This window comes from Anabrus simplex, chromosome 2 (genome assembly GCF_040414725.1).
Source record: "Anabrus simplex isolate iqAnaSimp1 chromosome 2, ASM4041472v1, whole genome shotgun sequence".
NCBI lineage: Eukaryota > Metazoa > Arthropoda > Insecta > Orthoptera > Tettigoniidae > Anabrus > Anabrus simplex.
In genome coordinates, this window is record NC_090266.1 from 735,354,933 (window position 1) to 735,380,075 (window position 25,143).

Sequence of the window (25,143 nt, forward strand, 5' to 3'; positions counted from 1 at the left end):
TATGCCTCCTCTAAGTCTATAAAAGTAATTACTATGTCCTTTGGATATTCCCAGGTTTTTTTCCATGACCTGTCCCAGAGTGAAAATGGGTTCCATTGATCACCTTCCACTTCTGAATCCCTTTGACAGCCACTGCCAATACACTTGGGAAAGAGCTACACACTAGTATACGACATCTCATACACTTTATACTTTATGCGGTCTTGTTAAATATATTCTACAAAACAAACTTCCATTCCGCTAATCCTTTACCCCTCCTTTTACCACCGATTTTGGTTTACACCAGTAACAATAGGCCTTAACATTCAAACCTGAGTAACGTCAGTTTAACATCAACCTCATACCATCCACATGTCAAGCCCCCATAAGATGTAAATAAAGTTGAATTTTTGTCTTTTAGCTGTAGTCCTGCTATACATATTATCAAATTATTCTGTTGTTTCTTTTGTTTCCCCGAGATTAATCTGATGAATGAACATGTGTACATTTTAGGGCATTAATCCCTTGATTCCATATTAATCAAGATAAGCATGTTTACTGTATGTTTGAGCGATGGGACATTTTGCTTCTCACAGAAGATTATATGTAAGAATTTGTTAAATCTTATGTAACTCAGGATGACAATCTAATAACGTTAGATCTTCAAGGAATTCATTATCCGCTGACTACTGTGTTCAATTTTTTTGCAGTATATCCGCTATTTTTATGAAAATTTCATAAGGTTGACTATTTGAAGATTCATAATTGAGATTTTATACTAGGCATAGAAATATTAATGTCCCATCTTAAAAAACACTGTTAAATTATGTAATTTTAGGATCTTAATGTATTCGGACATGTTGGCCATTATTAATATGTTGGTGATAAATTATTAAGTCTGTATATTTTTAACATTTTATGCTTTAGCTATTAACTTTGTCTAAATTATTCAGCTGAATAAGGCCAAATTAGTGTCAAACGTACTGATTGTGAGCATCATATATACTGTATTGAATAGGTGGACAAGTTTTTGCGATTTCTTTATAAGAACACACGTTTGTCAATCCAAACAAACTCAGCATCTTTCCAGTATTAATATGAAGGTGGAGAAATCTAACATGAGGGGAATTTTGAAAGAAGTCAAATAGAGTTTTCTAGTGAAGATGAAAACAGTGAGACAGAGAGCAACAGTTCATGTATCAGATATTAGGCCTAATGGTATTCTCCCTCCTCAAATTACTACTACTACTGATGAAAGTGAAGATGACAATTTTCTTCACGTTAACCAGCGAAATGGAAGTCTACATGACACCAAACCTAACCTCACTTTTCAATTTTCAATTACAAAAGCGAAAATCATTTGGACATTTTTAAACATAGAGATTTAAAACTTAACACTAAAATACAACACAGTTTAGTGGTTCTAACAATGACATTAACATGTATGTGAAATAAGTATTACTATGCTAAATACCAATTCAAATTGGAAAAATTAATTACAGAAAGTGGAAAATTTTAACATAAAGGCATAACCACCAACAAAATAAATCACAGGATATATCATGAATCATAAAAAAAGAAATCATCTATATATCTTCAAAACTGAGGTGAGTACAAAATTTTCAGTAAGACCTTACATCTTGTCTCAATTTAGATTGGCAGTTTTAACAGTACTACAGCATTTTAGCTTGGCAGGGAAAAGGTTAAAGCTGAAAAAAAGGAAGAAAAAAATTCACTGTAGATTACACACAAATAGGGTTGAAACATGTATGAATTTAGTGATATGACCTTTTAACCCCCTCAGAGAGGTGTGAATATGTATTGAATAGGAGGATGAATCATCATCATCATCATCATCATCATCATCATCTGCACTTTCCAGCTGTTGGTCAGGTCTGCTTAGGAGGATGAATAAGAACTTATATTGTTATAATTCTTCAGTCAGATTATTCATACTTAACATTCTTCATCTTTATGTTGATCATAATCCTTACTGGATATTTTGCCGACCCTTCAGCTTCAATATGTGGATATGAAACTTCCCATTCAGTTCAGAACAGACTCGAAGGCCTCGATTTGAACCACACATTGTAGGCTCCATCATGCATACTTGGGATAACTCTGCTAGAGCGTAGTGTGTCTCTATGTAGAGTGATGTTGCAAACCTTTGTCGATGCAGCACGCCCACTACGAGCATCTGCTCGCTGCCAGTAACGCAGCATCCACACGTCTCTGTTGGAGACCTTGAAGCTACCAAATCCATGATGGTCCCCTTTAATGATGATAGCTGGACTGTACCTACTCCTCCATTATTACTACCAGTAAGCACACCCATGAATCACAGCTAAAGCAGAACTCAGACTCAAGTGTTAACAGCACACAGCTTCACTCTCTTCCAAGCTGGATGTTCTCTACACCATACTAATTCAGCAGTTCTGTGAGTGACGGTGGCAGTCAAATGGATATATCTTTGATCCGTTTGGACACCACAATGAATTGCGAATTTATACCAGCCAAAAATTAAGAATGTGTCAGTTTTAACCATATCTTCATGTGCCATCCTTACAAAGTCCAACAGCATTTCAGCATGATTTTAACAAGCACTACGGAAACATTTCATTTTATTTTGATGTGGAAACACCATCTAGCAGTTCTGCGTCCGCTGGTGGTTATTTACAGTGGCATCCAGTGTAAATAACCACAATGAATTGCGAATTTATACCAGTCAAAAATTAAGAATGTGTCAGTTTTAACCATATCTTCATGTGCCGTCCTTACAATGTCCAACAGCATTTCAGCATGATTTTAACAAGCACTACGGAAACATTTCATTTTATTTTGATGTGGAAACACCATCTAGCAGTTCTGCGTCCGCTGGTGGTTATTTACAGTGGCATCCAGTGGCTTGCATACTGCTAACACCACTCAAGTAGATTTGGTGATTGATGTTCTGACTACGGAATCAACATTTACCAGTTCCTGTTTTGCAATTGAAATTGTAATGATTAGCAGTGATGGCACTAACAATTCTATGAATGTCAATACAAGATCTGGATGATGAGCATACTCCAGAATTTAGAACATAATTTATTTTTCAGATTTTACACTTAGTTCATCCCAGATTTAACGTTAATTGTGTGTCTGTACATTAATTAATTCAATAATATTGCATAATATAGTATTGAAAAAGGTGTCCCATACAACATTAATTTAATAATTATTATTGTAAATAAAAGATGCCAATGTGTATACTCCGGTATATTTTCAAATAATTATTTATTAACGTGTAGTCATGTAAGGCATCCGACTTCCTGGCTGAATTGTCAGTATTGAGACCTTCGGTGCAGAGGGCCCCAGATTCGATTACCGGCCGAGTCAGGGATTTTAATCTTTTGATTAATTCTTCTGGCTCTGGAACTGGGTGATGTTTTGTACATTGCATTATTTAATGAAAGAATCTGTTGTTCCAACGTGGAGAGTCGACTAAGAAACAAAGGAGTATAAGTGCAAGAAACTTGCTCTAGCTCCAGACGAAACAGGATATTCTGATAGCATCTGTTGAGTGAAATGTGACCTATGTGAACGGGAGTGAAGGCTCATCTCATGCTCATCTGCAATTCCAGGAGCAGAGTGCCATGACCAAACTGGACATTCTGTTGCCACCTGTTGTGGAAAACATAAACTATCTTGCGCTATCTTGTTCATTCAAATATGATCGGAAGTCATGAAGAGCGACAAGAAGTAATAAAGTGTGACCAGAAGTCATAAGGAGCAACCAAAAGTCGCGCTCCTCGGCATTGTACTAAGAGACTATCTGAAAATTCCTAAGACGACCATGCGACATAGAACTCTACATGTAAGAAACAGTCTTCTCTCAGGTCAAAAAATAAATACGTTTCTATATTTTTATAGGGGATTCCAAATACCTTTACCACATCTGTAACATATTCAGTTTTTGAGACCTACATTAGTATCCCCATAGAAAGAATTCAACCCCACGATCAGTCCTCCCCCTACCCCCATCTAAGTGTATTTCCCAAAAACAAAAATACATATTTCCCTATTTTTAAAGGAGATTCCAAATATCAATTTTTCACGTCTGTAACATTTTCAGTTTTTAAGATGTGAGTATGCTCATAAAAAGTAATTCAACTATTTTTCACTACTTTTCACCCCGTGTTAAGTGCCCTCTCCGAAAACAAAAAGGTACAGGTTCATGTATTTTTAAAGGAGGAATACCATGTTTATTGTCTCTAGCAAGTTCAGTTTTTGACATATAATGTAAAATGAAATGGCGTATAGCTTTCAGTGCCGGGAGATCCCAGGACGGGTTTGGCTCACCAGGTGCAGGTCTTTTGATTTGGCACCTGTAGGCACCTGCGCGTCGTGATGAGGTTGACATGATAATGAAGACAACACATACAGCCAGCACCCGTGCCAGGGAAATTAACCAATGATGGTTAAAATTCCAGACCCTGCCGGGAATCGAACCCGTTACCCCTGTGACCAAAGGCCAGCACGCTAACATTTAGCCATGGAGCCAGAAGACATATAATGTAGATATATAGGCACTCATTTTAAAAATTCACCCGCTTTTCCAATTCTTTACAGCCCCTCAAGTGGATTTTCCAAAAGCAAAAATAAATAAATACGTGTTTCATTATTTGTAAAGGATATTCAAATACCAGTTTTCATGTCTGTACATCTACAAAACCTTCAGTTTTTGAGATAAAGTATCCTTATAAACGTATTTCAACTCTTTATTTACTTATTTTCAACCCCATACCCCTTACGTCGATTTTCTGAAAAGAAAAAAAAAACAAATGCGTGTTCCTTTATTTTTAAAGGAGATTCCAAATACTAATTTTCATGTCTGCAACATCTTCAGTTTTTAGGATATAATTATACCCATAATAGTAATTCAACTCCTTTTTCACCCCCTTCCTACCCGTTAAGTTGATTCCCCCTCCCCAGAAGGTGCGTGTTTCTTTATTTTTAAATGAGATTCCAAATACCAAAGTTCACGTCTTTAACATTTTTAGTTGAAATCAAATGGCGTATGGCTTTTAGTGCTGGGAGATCCCAGGACGGGTTTGGCTCGCCAGGTGCAGGTCTTTTGATTTGACTCCCGTAGGCAACCTGCGTGTAGTGATGAGGATGAAATGATGATGAAGACAACATATATACCCAGCCCCCGTGCCAGGGAAATTAACCAATGATGGTTAAAATTCCTGACCCTGCCGGGAATCGAACCCGGGACCCCTGTGACCAACGGCCAGCACGCTAACCATTTAGCCATGGAGCCGGACAACAATTTTAATTTTTTGAGATATAAGTATACTCACACAAAGAATTCAACTAATTTTTCAATTCATTCACCCCCTCAAGTGGATTTTCCAGACAAAAGAACACGTGTTTCTTTACTTTGAAAGAAGATTCCAAATACAAATGTTCATGCATCTAACATCTTCAGTTTTTGAGATATGAGTATCCACATAAAAGGAATTCAACTCCTTGTTCACCCCAGCCCGTTAGGTTGTTTCCCCCCCCCCCCCCTCCAAAAATGAGTGTTACTCTTTTTAAAGGTGATTCCAAGTAAAACTTTTCATGTGTGTAACCTTAAGCTTTTGAGATATAAGTTTCTCCATAAAATGAATTAAATTTTTTCACTTCCTTTCACCATCCCCCTTAAGTGAATTTTCCGAAAACCAAAAAACTGGTTTTTTGTTTAAAAAGGAGCTTCCTAATGCCAATTATCATGACTGTAACATCTTCAATTTTAAGATATATGTATCCTCATAAAAACGAATTAAACTCCTTTTTCACCGCCCCCGCCCCATGTTGATTTCCACCCCACCCCCCAAATGCGTGTTTCTTTACTTTAAAAGGAGATTCCAAATACCAATTTTCATGTCTGTAACATCTTTAGTTTTTGAGGTATAAGTATCCTCATACAAAGTAATCAACTAATTTTTCAATTAATTCACCCCCCTTAAGTGGATTTTTCAAACACAAAAGATTACGTGTTTCTTTAGTTTGAAAGAAAATTCCAAATGCAAATTTTCATGTCTGTAACATATTCAGTTTTTGAGATATAAGTATCCTCATGAAAAGAATTCAACTCTTTTATCACTCCACCCCCACCCGTTAAGTTGGTTTCCCCCCACCCAAAAATGCATGTTTCCTTATTTTTAAAGGAGATTCCAAATTCCTATTTCCACGTCCGTAACCTTCAGTTAAGTTTCTCGAGAAAAAGTATTCCATTTTTTTTTTACTTCCTTTCACACTCCCCACTCAAGTGAATTTTCCAAAAACAAACAGTACTCGTTTCTTTAAAAGAGCTTCCAAATACCAATGATCACTTCTGTAATATCTTCAGTTTATGAGATATATGTATCCTCATAAAAGGATCTCATCTCTGTTTTCATCCCCCCCCCCCCCCTCCAAATGCGTGTTTCCTTATTTTTAAAGCAGACTCCAAATACCAGTTTTCACGTTTTTAACATATTTGGATGTTTTTGGTATGTATATATACATTCTCATACAAATAATTCAACTAATTTTTCAATCATTTCACACACCCCCGTTAAGATTCTTTTCCGAAAACCAAAGAATACGTGTTTCCTTATTTTTAAAGGAGATTCCAAATACCAATTTTCACGTCTGCAACATGTTAAGTTCTTGAGATATACTGTAGATACGCTAATTTTTAAAATTCACCCTCTTTTTCAGTTTCCCTTAAGTGGATTTTCAAAAAAAAAAAATTATGTTTCTTTATTTTTAAATGAAATTCCAAATACCAGTTTTCAATTCTGTAATAAGTTATGTGTCTGAGATAATTTGCAGATATAGTCTTTTTAAAAATTCACCCGATTTGTCACTCCTGTTCACCCCCTATTCATCGGATTATCCAAAAACACAAAAATACGTGTTCCTTTATTTTCAGAGGAGATTCAAATTTCAATTTTTATGTCTGTAACATCTTCAGTTTTTGAGATATAAGTCTCTTCACAAAAGGTGTTCAACCCCATTTCCCCCCATTTTTCACCCCCCTTAATGGGATTTTCCAAAAACAAAAAAATAATGTGTTTCTTTTTTTTTAAAGGAAATTGCAAATACCAATTCTTACTTCTGTAAACTTTTAAGTTTTCGAGATATAGATATCTTCATTGTAATAATTCACCCCCTTAGCGATGGAGTATCCAAAAATCCTCCCTTAGCGAGCACCTACATGTTAATATGAATGTATCCTCAAAATTTCTTTTATGTCCAGTAGTTTTGGCTCGGCGATAATGAATCTGTCAGTCAGTCAGTCAGTACAAGTTATTTTATATATCTATATATCTAGAGAGAGTGTGTGTGTGTGAAATAACTTAAGAGTAATAAAACAGGCACTCTTTCAATCGTAACAGTATCAATGATAGAAAAAAGAAGAAATACCTGGAGGCCATATAGACAATCAACAGTAGTTTCTTTGAACATAACTAGAATGAAGAAAATAAGAGGGTATCTTACCTCACCTCCTGTAGAAGGAGCAACATTGGAGTATCTTGACTCACACACTACATCTGTTAGTGTTTTTGGTTTATGTTTGGGCACATGAGGAAAGGCTTCATCACAGTTATATGCAAAGTATCTGTAAACCTGAAAAACAAAAGGAAGTACCTAAAATATAATTTTACTACAAGAGAATAATCAGTTCTTCAGCATTAATTACACCTAATTTTAAAGCTGCTTTGTAACAACTACTCAGATAAGAATTCCTCTGCTTCCAGTGCATTATAATGAAATACATCAAGTCTGTTAAACTGGCGGTAGAAGAATAGAATAGAATAGAATAGAATAGAATAGAATAGAATAGAATAGATGGTATTATATGGAAACATCTTAAAAATGTTTAGTTTTTATCTTAATTAGTGTAAGAGAAATTGAATGGATGCATGCAAAAAATGGCTAACCATCAAATTTGTGGAAATCGAGTTAGATGCTGCTACCTACTTTTAATGATATAAACTACATTCAGTGAAATTATCTATAAAGAAATGCAAGGCTTCGGAGTTCTTGGGGTATCTAAATCATCTTCACAGAACTGCAAAATCGGGCTAACCGACTGTTACTAAAATTTTGCACATGATGGTGCCTCAATATCAGCAGGATGGCAAACACCACGGAATTTGGTAGTCAATGATACATGTTAATTTTGGTACAAAGTTAATTCAAAATGGAATTTAAAATGCAGATGTTTTCATTTTAATAATGCATTGCCTTAGAAGAGTATTCAGTACAATAAATTAATGTAAATTATGAAGTGTTATATGGATATTTATTGTTTCTTACTGGCCATATCGTCTGTTTGCAAACCAAGAAAAGATGGGTTCTGATTTTGAAGGTGATGATATTTTACATGAACATAATCAGAGTTCTACTAGTGGAAGTAACAGAAAACATGAAAATTATGTCAGAAACTGGGAAAGGTAAAAGGCAGAAAAGGAAACGGGTTAGTGGTGATTCCACATTACATAGGGGTGATCCGAGGGAAAAGAAAAGCTTGGATGGTGACTGTAAATATGCACAAAATTTAATACTAATCACTGAAGAATGGTTAAACGCATTTTGTGTTTTCACATTCTGGCCTAATATTTTGCATTCCATTCTCCTCCATAGCTGAGCATGTTTACCGACGCTCCAAGTGAGGACTGAGGAGCTGCAACGTTAAAAGATCCGAGGTTCAAATCCCGGTGCTGACAGTGGCTATCCTGAGTGTAGTTTTACCCTGGGTTTTCAATCAATCAATCAATCAATCAATCAATCAATCAATACTGATCTGCATTTAGGGCAGTCACCCAGGTGGCAGATTCCCTATCTGTTGTTTTCCTAGCCTTTTCTTAAATGATTGCAAAGAAATTGGAAATTTATTGAACACTTCCCTTGGTAAGTTATTCCAATCCCTAACTCCCCTTCCTATAAACGAATATTTGCCACATTCCCTCCAGGTAAATGCCAGGATAGCACCTTATTTCAAGTCCCCCGGCCCCTACCTCAACACGACAACCAGCTCTCATTTAAGGAACCTTTCTTCAATGGGCTGAATTATGATTAAGTGGCTGCATCTCAACATAATTTGTGTAACCCCCCCTCCTGTTGGGATTATCAAGGAAACGTTTAATGTTGTATGCCAATATTAAAAATAAAGCTGCTTCTTTCAGATGAAAACACAAAGTATGTTAACACATTGCGGACTGGAGAAGAGTTTACTCGTGTTTAGCTGGCCGAGCCTTGTGGACGGGAGACGAGTTAACTTGTCTTCACAAGACTTGTACTTTCGGTGACATCTGTCGAAACCTCTGAAACTATCTGGCGGTCAAGGCTACTAGAATCTCAGTGTTGAAGCTTTTGTTTATGCCATGCTAGCTTTGCATTACGTTCTTCTTCTGTTTTATGATTCATTTGCTAAGTTTTCTGACCTCATGTTTACATCGTTCAAGGAGCTATGTGGTGGGTAAGATGGCACTTCCCAGACTGAACAAGAGCGTAGTTGCAGACAAAAATTTTAATGAATTATATGCAGATAAGTATTCGGATTGCCCCAGTGATGTTGATGATTGCGGTTTCCTAGTTGATAGCTATTCTGACAAAAGTGTCTCGGCTGATAATGATGTGACCCTCCAAAACAACATGAAGTATTGGTGGTCGAGATGAGGCTGAAAGTGATGTTATGAGTGTAAATGGAAGTGATATGTCTATTTCTTCTGATGAATGGGTAGAAAATAATAGTCCGACTCGTTGGCTGAATGGTCAGCGTACTGGCCTTCGGTTCAGAGGGTCCCGGGTTCGATTCTCGGCCGGGTCGGGGATTTTAATCGCTTCTGATTAATTCTTCTGGCTCGGGGACTGGGTGTATATGTCCGTCCCAACACTCTCCTCATCATATTCAGACAACACACTACACTACCCACCACCACAGAAACACGCAATAGTGCTTACATCCCTCCATAGAGGGTTGGCGTCAGGAAGGGCATCCGGCCGTAAAAACAGAGCCAAATCCACATGTGCGATGCAGTTCGCACCCGCGACCCCACAGGTGTGGGAAAAAGCGGCAGGAAAAGAAGAAGAAGAAGAAGAAGGAGAAGAAGAAGAAGAATGGGTACAAAATAATAGTTCATTGACTTTAAAGGATTTCTCAGGAATTCCTGGCATAAGAGTAAGACTTGATGAACCTCAAAATAGAAAAATACAGCACGTCACAATTTTAGTGTTCTTCAGATAATTAAATCATTTCTTCATTCCCATTTGAAAACAAGCATTTTAAAATTAAAGCAGTAATATTTAAAGAATAGTGCTGCTTGAAATTTTCTTTCAATTCTTCCAATTTCTATTGGCGACTGGCGTCTGTCAAATCACCATAATCATCCCTGTGGTTGGCACAAATTGTGTTTTTAAATCTCAGTGACACACTAAACATTTGGCATGTCCTTTATAAGCTGTACAGCAAAATGAAGTTTTCCATTCTGCTGTAAAAGCTGCTGCTTCACCACTCCTCCGTTTTTTGTTGTTTTTTGTTTTTGTTTTTTGTATGATGTTCAGTCATGACAACTGCAAAACTGATTTAGTTACACGCTGTCAACAAAGCGCATTGGACTAGACTAGCGACTGATGGATCAGCTGCTCACTTCGGCGCGGCAGGCAGATCACGCGTTCAGGCAGCCATGCTCCTCCCACCACAACCGAAACTACCGTCTACCAAAATGCTCAGAGCACTGGCTTAGAGCGCGGCCTGAGCGCTAGCGCTCGGGGAGCCCTGTGTGGATGGCCCTGTTCTAGAGCAAATTTTTGTGCACAAAGGAAACTGTTCTGTTATCTCCATGGAAATAATACGAGATATATGTAGCCGTGTATCATCGTGGTTACCTGCGGCCTGTCAGCTGTGTTTACATTGACTAGTGCTGCACGTGTGTTGTACCAGGCGTATTTATCTGTGAATACGAATTGTCTCAGTTGAATTTGCGATATAAAAGCGTCAAATATGAATGAAGAAGAAGTGCGTATGCACGTTTATTTAGACAGCAGTGACGATTATTTATCTGAATTTAGAGTTTAGAGAACTGTCAAGTGAAGATGAAGGTGTAGTGAACTCCAGCATTGCAAGTGAAACTTCAGCGACTTGACCTGCGCATTAAAAAAAGCACTGAATCATCCCAGACTATCATATGCTGTTTCTGAAGATTCAGAAGAGGAAGTTCCAGTGACTGCTACAGAAGCAAGAAGACACGCAAAGGTAATGGGCCGGTATGGAGGAGGGGATACGGCACACAACAATGACAACGCTTCACAGGTCAGTGTTGATAATTTGATTTAACAGTGATGCTGAAAGTACTTCTGCACATACAACTGGGAATGCAAACGACAATAGTGTTTACCGGAATATAACATTTCGTGATAGTGAGCCTCCTAGACTAACTTATTCATCAGGTTAGAAAACTACAGGACCGCAGGTTTCTCCTAGATGCATCACATCATTTACGTTCTTTTTCACTCCTGCACTGATGACTTTGTGTAAAGCTGTAAATAACTCACTAGACTCATGTTTATAGAATATAATAATCACATTAATAATATAATTATAGTTACTAATAAAAGTCCTGAGTTTAAACTGACTAGGTAAAAATGTGCAAAATTAATTTGGACCAGACTGTTGGAACATGTGACAAAATATTGGACTGCAATAGATGCAATAGATAATGTGCAATAACATAAGTAGACAATGAGTAAGGTGCACTTTGAAGACTGTTGACCATTTCTGATACCGTTGACTTGGAAATGCTTCTAGCTATTGTAGTTGTGTTGCTTCGACCACTTCCATACTTTTTAGCAGCTTCTGAGTTGGGAAACATGGTCTTGAATAATAGTCTAGCATGGTCTGCTGCAGATACGGAAAGGTTATGTTAAACTAAGAAACATGTGAAATAATATTCAACCTGTATAACACTAGTAAACAAACCTCATGGCACTACAGCCCTGAAGGGCCTTGGCCTACCAAGCAACTGCTGCTCAGCTCGAAGGCTTGCAGATAACGAGGAGTCGTGTGGTCAGCACAACGAATCCTCTCGGCCGTTATTCTTGGCTTTTTAAATTGGGGCTGCTATCTGACCATCAGATAGCTCCTCAATTCTAATCACGTACGCTGATGTTTAACATTATTATCATCACTTTTTGTAGTAAAAATGAGACGAGAGCGTCTTGCAATGCACTTTGATGCACCCGTACACTTTGTGTTTTTTAGATTTCACATGGCATTGGCAGTCATCGCGTCCTCCATGTTTAACTCAAAAATCACACTCACATGTTTCACAAAACACATGGTTCTATGAAAGTTTAGATGGTCTTAGGTAGGAAAACTCGTCCACATACAGCTTTCGGTAATATTTAATTTGCTGCAAATCGTTTTTATCCGTCAACCCTCGGCTCTTCATTGCTTTGTCGCTTAAACATGTTGTTATTTTATTTAACACAGAAATAGGCTTGCGCTATGTGACATCAGCATCGCTTTGTTAACACTCTGTGTTTTGTAATAAAAGCACACAACTCATTACTAAATCATACATAATACAACAAGAACTGAACACATGCAGGTAATGTGTTAAGCAAAGAAATTACACCCACTGTCACAGGTTGTTGCCATCTCGTAAATTTTTTCACAATCTACCTTTTAATATTAGTTCTCCTATGCAACGTACCTCCCATACAAAACTTAAGTTTTTCATATTTATGGGGAAAAAGGAAAATTTGAAAACAGCCCTTCAAATTACACTCCTTATCTATGTTGCCTCATCCATGAATATTACAGTGGCACGTCGATGTGATGTAATTTCTTCTCTTTTTTTTTCTTGTTTTTTTTTAGGAGTATAATTTCTATTAAGATGAGAGCACACAATTTCTTTTGAGCCAGCTGGTGGACTGTACAGTCTTCTGCATTAAGGTATGTATATTTCAAATGTTATTGCTTGCATTAGATTACCATTGTTTATTTCAGAGTTTTATTCATTCAGGTCAGTTTATTGTTGCAAAGCTGGTATACGACTAACCGTACTGCATTCCTGGGGTGACGCTGTACCCTCCAAAATTTCAGCCAATGGCATTAGGTCTTTACATTCGCAAAGATGAAAATATTGCACAATTCTTATGAACATATAAATTAGGGTTGGATTGGAGGGTCATTGGCTTTTGGAATTAACACATTTGCCTCTTACAAGTCATAATACCTAATTTCACATCTGGACATGATAAAAGGAGTAAATTGAATTTGTAAAATCCATAATAATCAGTACCGCTTCCATACTGCTGTAGTACATGTGAGAAATCCATAGAAAGTAAGGAAAATCCATAGTAGTTGGCATCTCTGCAATGTATTAGCAACAATGCCAGCCCAAACATTGACAGATAATCTTTGTTGATGATGTGTTTCAACAGTTGTGCGAGGATTCACATCAGCACATACATGCCGATTGTGAAAATTTACAATCTGGTCATACTGAAAAGATACCTCATCCATGAATACCACGGTTGCCCTAAAATCATAGTTGACTCAAAGTTGAATAAGCCATGCGTGGAAGTATACTATGCCCATGAGGAAAATCACCTGTTGATAGTATCTGCACATGCTGTGAATAGTATGGATACAGCAGGTTCTCATGTAACACTTGCCAGATAGTCATGTGGTCAACCTTACTTGTTGCATCTAATTGCCTTATGCTAAAATCAGGGTTGTCATCAATTGCATGACGAATTGCCTTTTCCAGCTGTGGTGTCCTCTTTTTCCTCAGCCTTCCAGTCATACAGTAGAGGGCTTGAACATCCCATGCTACCTACGACAACGATCAATTGTTTCAAATGTCTTCCTGTAGGGGTACCTTCATTCTGGAGATCTTACCAGATACAAATGCAGAGCAGCATGGCCATTACCGTATGCTAATCCATACATCAAATAAGTATCTGCCAACTTCGCATTTTTGTACACTTCTAATGCACTGTACCAGAAACCATGTCCATAAGGGAACAGTTACGTCCTTGCCAGGTGTGTACGTAATGAACACTGAACAGTTGACGCTACGAGCAAGAAGGCAATGAAGTGAAACACATGTTAACACAAGCACTGACATGAGTTGAATGCCAACATTACCTTCGGTCAAATGAAACATAAAACATTGGCGTTGAACCTATGAATTACAACTTAACCAAATGTAGCCACGAGATCATACCCAACACTCCAAAGATACATCAACGCATAAATTCAATGCGACGGATCAATGCTAATGCTAACGGAGGTAATTTTGAACATTTCATGTACAAAAGAGTTTCATAAGGTATGCTGGTATGTTCTGTTCCTGTGTGTTTCCCATGATTAATGTGCTATGTAAATGAGTTCTGGCATGGAATAAAAGCATTTTTCCATAAAACATATTTTCTTCTTCTACGAGTGACGAATGGGTTCTGAAAGTTTGGCCGTACTACGGGATTAAGGGTAGATTATTAAAAGCAAACTAAAGGCATTTATGTTGAAAATTGGGCTGCAGTGAGAAATGATTGTAGAACGAGTTCCAGGTTTGAGGTATTTACAAGAGTTAGAAAAGGCTGTAATTTTTCACCTTTGTTGTTCATAGTTGGCATGGGTCATTATTAAGTGGCAGGGAGGGATTCAGTTAGGTGGAAATGTAGTAAGCAGTTTGGCCTATGACAATGACTTGGTCTTAATAGCTGACTGTGCTCAAAACCAGCACTCTAATATCTTAAAATTTTAAAATAGGTACAATGAGCATGATACAAAAATTAGCCTTTCAATGACTAAAGAGGTCTCAGTAGTGAAGAAATCCAAGAGAACTGAATGTCAGGTTGGGAATACAAAAATGGAAAAGGTAGGTCATTTCAAGTATTTAGGATGTGTATTCTCCCAGGACGGTAGTATAGCAAGTGAAAAAGTATCAAGGTGCAGAAAAGCTAACGCAGTAAGGTCGCAGTTGTGAGTAACAGTAATCTGTAAGAAAGATGTCAGTGCTCGTAAAAAATTATATTTACACTTATTGATAAATGATAACCCACTAAAAATGTCTGGAGTGCCCAAGATGCTACATAAATTCAGAGAATTTACTACAGATAAGATTATCCTAATTCCTGACCTCCTGTGGGATTCATTAAGCACTAACGTAAAAAGTGTGGAATGTTATTCATAATTAAGTTGTGCGAATAGATGTGAATTTTTTAAATGTGTGTGGTCACTGAGGTTGGCTTGGTTAGCTTTTTTTGTGATGCAAATTTAGATACCTTTTTTAATATGCAATGATTCGCTTTTATTTTTGATGTGTAGATTTTTTGGATCTTTGCTGATGTCTGTGAAGTTGTGTGTGTTGTCATATATGCATTCGCCGAATGCCGAATGTCTCTTGTATGAAACTGTGTATTTGTGTTCTTTGTAGCTGGTGTGGAAATTACATTTTGTCTGCCTGATATATTTAAAAGTGGGAACAAACAATTTCTTCAGAACTATCGTGCAGTCTCAACTGTGCCAATAATTTCTAAAATATTTGAATCACTTTTGTACAATCAACTTAGCAACGATTTTGAAACCTGCAATCTCCTATCCGACAGTCAGTCTTGATTTCGACAAGGTAAATGTACTACTACTGCTGTTCTTGAAATTGTTAATCAGATATTAACAGCTTTTGAAAACAAGTAGGCCATCTCTTTGGTGCTCTATGTGATCAAAAGTATCCGAACACCTGGCTGAACATGACGTACAAGTTCGTGGCACCCTCCATCAGTAATGCGGGAATTCAATATGGTGTTGGCCCACCCTTAGCCAGCTTCCACTCTCGCAGGCATACTTTCAATCAGATGCTGGAAGGTTTCTTGGGGAATGGCAGCCCATTCTTCATGGAGCGCTGCACTGAAGAGAGGTAGCGATGTCAGACGGTGAGACCTGGCACGAAGTCAACGTTCCAAAACATCCCAAAGGTGTTCTATAGGATTCAGGTCGCGACTCTGTGCAAGCCAGTCCATCACAGGGATGTTATTGTCATGTAACCACTCCGCCACAGGCCGTGCATTATGAACAGGTGATCGATCATGTTAAAAGATGCAATTGCCATCCCCGAAGTGCTCTTCAACAGTGGGAAGCAAGAAGGTGCTTAAAACATCAATGTGGGCCTGTGCTGTGATAGTGCCATGCAGAACAACAAGGGGTGCAAGCCCCCTCCATGAAAAGCACGACCACACCATAACACCACCGTCTCCAAATTTTACTGTTGGCACTACACATGCTGGCAGATGACGTTCACCGGGCATTCGCCATACCCACACCCTGCCATCGGATCGCCACATTGTGTACCGTGATTTGTCACTCCACACAATGTTTTTCCATTGTTCAATCATTCAACGTTTATGCTCCTTACACAAAGTGAGGTGTCGTTTGGCATTGACCTGCATGATGTCCATCACAGGGATGTTATTATTGCTTATGGGCAGCCGCTCGACCATGAAATCCAAGTTTTCTCACCTCTCACCGAACTGTCATAGTACTTGGAGTGGATCCTGATGTAGTTTGGAATTCCTGTGTGATGGTCCGGATAGATGCCTGCCTATTACACTTGACAACCCTCTTCAACTGTCGGCGGTCTCTATCAGTCAACAGATGAGGTCGGTCTGTAGGCTTTCGTGCTGTATGTATCCCTTCATGTTTCCACTTCACTATCACATCAAAAACAGTGGACCTAGGGATGTTTAGGAGTGTGGAAATCTCGCGTACAGACTTCTGACACAAGTGACACTCAGTCACCTGACCACGTTCGAAGTCCGTGAGTTCTGCGGAGCGCCCCATTCTGCTCTCTCACAATGTCTAATGACTATTGAGGTCACTGCTATGGATTACCTGGCAGTAGGTGGCAGCACAATGCACCTAAGATGAAAAACGTATGTTTTTGGGGGTGTCCGGATACTTTTGATCACATAGTGTATGTGATCTAAGTAAAGCTTTTGATTGTATTAATCATAAAATTTTACTTGCAAAGCTTGAGATGTATGGTGTTGAGTATCCCTCACTGAACATAATTAAGTCATACTTAAATAACAGATATCAGTTTGTCTCAATTAAAAATAGGTATGCCACTTTGAAGAAAGTTACAGTTGGTGTGCCACAGGGCTCTGTCCTCGGTCCATTTTTATTCATTCTGGCAGTCAATGATTTACAACAAAATGTTGCAGCTCATGCTCTTATATCCTATGCAGACGATACAACGTTAATTACAAAACACCAGACCATCTCAAGTTTCCATCAGATGTAGCAGGAAGCTCTTGCAACTGCAGTGCATTGGTTTTCATCCAACAGGCTGTTGTGCAATTAGGATAAAACTCAATTTCTCACACTAGGATTATCCAAAGATATTGAAAGTCAGTCAGTCAAACTATTGGGTTTTCATATTGATGCCAAATTGAACTGGGAAACACACAGTGATCATGTTTGTAAAAAAAAATATCACGAGTGGCCTATTTGATACGGAAATTGAGGGATTTAGTTAGCAGTGACTACCTAAGGATGGCATGTTTTGGTCTCTTCCAATCACACACTTATGGACTGTTATTATGGGGGCATTCTTCTTATGTATATAATATCCTTCTAATACGGAAAAAGGTTGTCCGAACAATGTGTAGGGCTGGTGCAATTGACCATTGTCAACCTCTCTTCATTAAGCTTAAAATACTGACAATTATAAATTTGTATATTTTATATCTTTGACATATGTTAAAAACAACATAAAAGAATTCAGTACTAGGGAAAACATTCATCTTTATGATACTCGGGGCAAAGCAGACATTGACATCCCAATTCACAGGCTGTCAAACCTATTTAATAATTCACCACATTCTACACAGTCCATTCCTTTAAGTAATTTTAAAAGAAAAGTGTATGATTGGTTAATAGAAAATCCATTTTATAATACCTCTGAATTCTTAGAAATGCATAATGTTAGTATTAAGTTTTAATAAAAGGTGTATGTTCATTTTGACTTAGTAAAATTAAGTACTAAATTGTTATCAGTTGATAAAGTCTATTTCATTGTATATGGTCAATAGCAAATAATAAAGATTATTGATTCTTGATGGCATTACAATTTGGTTCTTGGCATTCAAGTTCATAAATTCCTGGTTTACAAAAAGTATTTTTTTTATTTAGATTACATTTACTATTTTGTTTTTGAAATGTGTTGTTTGTTCTGATGATATTTTGAATCCTACCTTTTTGAACACTAACCATTTTGTACACATTTCTATTCAAGAAATTAAGAACCACATATTTATCTTATGGGTATGGGTTTGTTAATGTTTTTCTATTGTTTTTTAAGTACCTCATCTACTATGTCAGGGAGATGGTTGTTTTCTATTGTGATTTGTACCATTATTTGTATTTCGTTGTTAAAATCGGTTTGGCCCACTGGTATAGTTATAGCTCTGTATAACATCACGTTTAGTCATGCTAATTTCTGTGAGGTAGGATGATTGGAATCTTTGTTTATTGTGTATGATGCTTGAGTTAGTTTCCTGTATATCTTGTAAGACTGTTTATTTTTATTCTACTGAACATGATACCCAAGAAGTTGATCCTCCAATTCATTTCTGGTTCCACTGTGAACTTGGTTGAACTATGTGAAGAGTTTAGTGTGTTTAATAAGTTTCTGCATTTGTGACACCATTATCATAGAAGCAAGGTCCATGGTGTGGGTTACTCTAGTCACGTCCTAGTCCGTGAACCATGGGCAACAGCTGATTGGCCTGGTAAGTGGTCCTGAGAGTCGGGATACCAGTTGCTACGGAATGAGATTGGGCATCTCGGATATATTCTGAGTCATGGCCCTCCTTGTGCTCAGGCGGCTAGGACTATACAATCTACCGTGGTCCCTAACCCAGTAGAGTAGAGATCTTCACTTGGACTATGTGTAAGTAGGGTAGCATCCATCTTCACGAAATTACCGACCTCAGAACATTTTAAGCAAGCCACAGACCTATGGGAGTAACGGAGTCCCACTCCCATTTGACCGGAGAGGAACTCCTTGGAAACAACTTGGCGAACAAAATGGAATTCGATGGGAAGCTATCCATATTAATGGGGCTTATGGAAGAAAGAAAGTAGAACTGGCTGAGTCAGCAAAAAGGATGCATCTGGATGTGCTAGGAGTAAGTAATATTCGGGTAAGGGGAGATAACGAGGAAGAGATAGGAGATTATAAAGATTATGTACTTTGATGGGTGTTAAAAAGGGAAGGGAAGGGCACAGTGTGGGGCAGGGCTGTTCATCAGTAATACTAATGCACACAACACAGTTTCTGTTAGGCACGTAAATGAGCGAAAGATGTGGGTAAATTTGGCAGTTGGGGGAATTAGGGCGAGAACTTTCTCGGTGTATTCACCATGTGATGGTGCAGATGAGGATGAAGTTGAGAAGTTTTATGAAGCGATGAGTGACATCGTAGTCAGGGTCAACAGTAAGGATAGGATAGTGCTAATGGGCGATTTCAATGCGAGAGTTGGGAATAGAACTGAAGGATACGAAAGGGTGATTGGTAAATGTTGGGAAGATATGGAAGCTAATAGGAATGGGAAGCGTTTACTGGACTTCCATGCTAGTATGGGTACCAAATCCATAACAGACTATATATTAACTGACTTCAAATTCAGGCAATCTGTTAGGAATGTACAGGTTTTTCAGGGATTTTTTTAATGATACAGGCCACTATCTGATCTGTAGTGAACTAAGTATCTCTAGGCCTAGGGTAGAGAAAATGAAATCTGTCTGCAAACAAATAAGGGTAGAAAATCTCCAGGACGAGGAAATTAGACAGAAGTACATGGATATGATATTAGTGAGAAGTTCCGAACAGTTGACTGTAAGCAGGTTCAGGATATAGAAAGAGGATGGGTGGCATACAGGGATGCTGTAGTAGAAATGGCAAGGAAATGTCTAGGAACAACTGTGTCATGATGGGAAAAAGCAAACATTTTGGTGGAATGATGAAGTGAGATCAGCTTGTAAAGGTAAAAAGAAGGCTTATCTGAAATGACTCCAAACAAGGGCTGATGCAGAGTGGGAATTGTACGTAGATGAAAGAAATAAAGGGAAACAAATAGTTGTTGAATCCAAAAAGGAAATCGTTGGAAGATTTTGATAGTAACCTGAAAAGGCTAGGTCAAGCAGCAGGGAAACCTTTCTGGACAGTAATAAAGAATCTTAGGAAGGGAGGGAGAAAAAGGAAATGAAGAGTGTTTTGAGTAATTCAGGCGAACTCAAAATAGATCCTAGGGAATCACTGGACAGGTGGAGAGAATATTTTGAACATCTTCTCAATGTAAAAGGAAATCATCCTGGTGGTGTTGCAAACAGCCATGCTCATGGGGAGGAGGAAAATGATGTTGGTGAAATTATGCTTGAGGAAGTGGAAAGCATGGTAAATAAACTCCATTGTCATAAGGCAGCAGGAATAGATTAAATTAGACCTGAAATGGTGAAGTATAGTGGGAAGGCAGGGTTGAAATAGCTTCATAGAGTAATAAGATTAGCATGGAGTGTTGGTAAGGTACCTTCAGATTGGACAAAAGCAGCAATTGCACCTATCTATAAGCAAGGGAACAGGAAGGATTGCAACAACTATTGAGGTATCGCATTGATTAGTATACCAGGCTAAGTATTCATTGACATCGTGGAAGGGAGAGTGTGATCAGTGGCTGAGAGGAAGTTTGATAAAAAACCACTGTGGTTGCAGACTACTACTACTACTATTTGTTTTACGTCGCACCGACACAGACATGTCTTATGGCGATCATGGGATAGGAAAGGTCTAGGAAGTGGAAGGAATCAGCCGTGGCCTTAATTAAGGTACAGCCCCGGCATTTGCCTGGTACTACTACTACTACTACTACTACTACTACTACTACTACTACTACTACTACTACTACTACTACTACTACTACTACTACTACTACTACTACTACCTATCTGGCACAATGCACTCAGGAGGAAGATTCACCGAAGAGCTATGGAAAGAGTACAGAGGAAAATGCTGCTCAGAGTTACCTGTGCATATCGAACTGTTTCGACAGCAGCTTTACAAGTTGTAGCTGCCAGTATTCCCATTGACCTCCTCGTTGCAGAGAGAAAACTTTGGCATGAAAGGGGTGCAACTATATCTGCTGAGGAAAAGAAAGCCTCGAGGAACCAACTCTTACTAGACTGGCAAGACCGATGGGATGGCACAACCGATGTTGGCCAATGGACAAAAAAGCTAATACCCAACATAGGAGACTGGCTTAAATGTAGACATCGGCAGGTAGATTACTATCTGTCGCAGATCCTGACAGGACATGGAAGATTCGGCGTATACGCCATGAAGATGGGAAAGACGCAGGGAGATGGTTGTTGGTACTGTTCTGAAAGGGATACAGTATAACACACCTTTTTCTACTGTGTTCGATGGGAAGAAGAACGAAGAAAAGCCTGCCAACAACTTGGCCGACAACTCACGCCAGGGAATCTGGTTCAGATTATGTTAGAGAGCCCGTTTGCCTGGAACACAGTAAAGGTAATGGCGACAAGCATTATGGGGATGAAGGAGAAAGAAGAGAAAGGAAGAACTTAATAACATACATCACTCCATTCTGATGTCATGCCGACAAGCAGTTCCAGAATGGTCTGAGTGAAGAGGGCAGGGGTTTTTAGTTGGTGGAAATCCAACTCCCACACAGAGTGGTGTCTTTAAAAGATTTTCCCCTGCCATAACAAAAAACTACTACTACTACTACTACTACTACTACTACTATTACTACTATGGTAGTCCAAAAAATAGGTTTTTTTTAAATTTTTTTTATAAAATACTGAACTCGGTTTGTGTGGCTGTTGGCCACAATATTGTGAAGAGTGTTTCCCGCGCTCGCATATAAACATGCGCACGCTGCGCTGAGGCACTCAGTCTTGGTTTGGCAGCCGTTGGGAATGGAGCTCCTGTTGGATGTTACCGCCAAGTGCATGGATGTCAAAAATGTTCGTAAGTGGTGTAGAGAGTTTGCAGCCTGTCGGAATGAAATTCATGACAAACAAAGGAGTGGGTGACCGTCAATTTCCATCGAGAAAGTCGTGAAGGTTGAGCAAATCATGCATGAAGATCGGCGGATCATCCTGGATGATCTCTGCACTTTGGTTCCTGAGGTTTCCCGAAATGCTGCTCACAGAATTTTAACGAAAAAGTTGAAATACCAGAAGGTGTGCGCAAGATGGGCGCCAGCACCGATGAAGAGGTGAAAGATGAGGTTCACAACTTCCTGAACAGCATGGCGGCAAGCTGGTATGACATGAGCATACAAAAACTGTCACAGCGTCTACAAAAATGCAACAACCAAAATGGTGATTATGTAGAAAAATAGCTAAATGTTCAAGCTGTTAAATAATGTAAACCATTGCAAAAATAAACAGATCTACTACTACTACTACTACTACTACTACTACTACTACTACTACTAGGCTTAGTATCACTCGTGAGCACGGAGCCACTGCTACTGGTGCTCGGTTGAGGATAGTTTGCGTGTACTGGTAGATTTAATTAAGGATTTTATGGTGCGTTAATTTCCAGGTTTGATTCCCACGACTCCACATAACTGCATGAAGCTAACTGAAAAGCAATACACTTCACAAATATTAATTAATGAAGTAAATATTTCAAACAGCAAACAAAGCACATGCAAATTGTATGATCTGAAAAAAGACTCATGTCTATTGTAATAAGAGGTATAATGGCAACATAGTTGTGAGGATTTCTGTTGGGGAATGGGAACTTCAGTTTTAAAGCCCACTACCATCATAAAGCCCCTGCTGCTGGGCAAGTGAGGGGCCAGGAGATCAAACTCATTCCAAACTATTTGAGACCAGCTGGGTATCAATTGCCCATCTCAACAACATCAGGTTAGTGTGGTGGAAGTTTAAGACATGCTGTGAGCTGAAGTTCTGTAATCATAATGTCTGTTAGCAAGCAGAGTAGCGGTAGAGCACTTGACAGTGGTATTACTTGTTAAGTGAGGAGAGAAAGAATGTTGAAATAAGGAATAAGTCTGCATTTAGATCACCGGAAAACATTGCTTAGTTCAGAAACTTGCAACAAATTGGGACGACCATGAAAAGTGTTTTACACCGAAAATATTTGACTTGTACAATAATGTAGACTTTCCAGCATCTAAGAAATTGGTGTACTTAATGAATGAGAAAAAATAGGCGCTCCATATCTTCCATGTATATGCAACTAAAATCCCTTTGTTTAAAATCCAAGCAAATCATTGAAATAATTTGTGTTTTTATTTTACCTTATAAAAATGCTACAGGAGATGTTACTCAGAATTCTGTGAGGTATAGATTACATCATATGAAATAATGCAGTGGGGCCGATGACCTTCGATGTTAGGCCCCTTAAAACAACAAGTACTATCATCATCATCATCATCACCATCATCATCATCATCATCATCATCATCATCATCATGAAATAATGCAGCCTCGCATGGGTTAAGTACTGGGTTCAAAAATAACTTTTGTATGAAATCTACCTGTCTCATGTCATAACTGTAAGTATGTTTGAACTTTGCTATAAGCCTGGATAATCGTACGATTAGGGCTTCTATCACATACATGCATTTCAATTCGGAGTGCAGTGTGTTTAACAAGAATGTCATGTGCACATTGCGAGCGTAGAAGCGTGTCGAATCTCTATTTCTCTCAACAGTCTGTGTCACTCCGCCAACAGCATCCTCCTTGTTTTGTTTATTTGTTTTTTGAAAATGCCAATAATGAAAAATACAACTCTTTGTGAAACTTGCAGATTATATCATATCTGTGCTTGAACAAGAGTCTCATATATTACGAGATATTGCAAGAACTGAAATATATTTTCAACAGAACAAAAATGAAACCAGATTTACCCCCATCCATATTAACAGAAAATTGCTAACAATTCTAGACTTACATTTCTTAAAACTAATTGCAGATAATAGATGCATTCAACAAAACACTATCTTACAAATTTACTAATCATCATCAGTATCACTCCATGCAGCATTTAACTATACAATTAAAGTTTCATACCTGCCACGTTCTTCCAAAATCATATGACCTTTCGATTAACATAGCCGCCGGTCTGAAGGTTTTAAATGTAATGATCATATGAGTAAAATGGAATTCAGCTTCCAAGTCTAACTGAATAGTGACGTTCTCCACTCCATTCTCAGACTGCCACCACGATCTCTGCTGTGGATTACTCCTAGAAATGAAACAACAGTCCATCATTCATACTCCAGTGGCAATAATAAACAACACAGCTTATTTGTCTAGCTGTTGTAATGTAAGTAATTAAGTAAGTAAAATATAATTTACTTTTTTTTAAACACAAGTTTTTTGGTCATTCTCAACGAAAGGGTTTTGAATCTGTTTTCTTCCTTTGAGCATGCAATATCACATTTAAACATAATTTTCCACTGAGTGACTTTCCTACATCAAAAGAATAAAAGATATTAATATTCGACACATGAAAGAGCAAAATAGAAGCTACTGATTTACTGTTATTTTATTAAATTTCTCAACTACAATTTTTTTGTAAGTTTAAACCATTCTTAGACACAATATAATGATTAGCCATGCCTGGCGATGAATTCCAACATCTGGTTTTATGTTCTTAATTGTGCTTGAAAGGGAAGGGAATTACTCTGAAGGTGGTTGTGCATCAGTGCTCTAAAATGTTCATGGTTAAAGAACTACTATGCCAAGTTCTCAAAGTTGTGAATTCAACTTTATATTGTCATTACCATCATCAACAATGTGGTTAGTATCATTGTTGTTTACTCTAAGCAACCAAAAAACCATTAGCTTATATTGTACAATAAAGTTGAGTATGGCCAGTGTATTTGCCATTCAGAGACATAAGACTTCCATACTAGAGTTGGTTGTCGACAAAAATTAAATCCTTAATACTATCATTCCACTCTGTGACAATTTCTGAAATGGTTCTTAATCGTGATATAACCTTTACAAAACCACTCGATACAACCAATTTCCATCACCTAACCCCATGGCACTACAGCCTTGAAGGGCCT

At 38.1% G+C, this 25,143-nt stretch overlaps 1 protein-coding gene across 3 annotated transcripts in view; it reads right to left on the minus strand.

Annotated features, from left to right (window-relative positions):
- Window positions 1–25,143, minus strand: part of LanB1 (laminin subunit beta-1) — a 584,100-nt gene that overhangs the window by 290,241 nt on the left and 268,716 nt on the right. For all 3 annotated transcript variants that reach the window (XM_067141389.2, XM_067141390.2, XM_067141391.2), the window contains exons 6-7: window positions 24,140–24,314; window positions 7,495–7,623 (exon numbers count right to left, since the gene is read on the minus strand). In XM_067141389.2, the coding sequence (XP_066997490.2) occupies window positions 7,495–7,623; window positions 24,140–24,314 (304 nt within the window). The remainder of the gene's footprint in view (window positions 1–7,494; window positions 7,624–24,139; window positions 24,315–25,143) is intronic.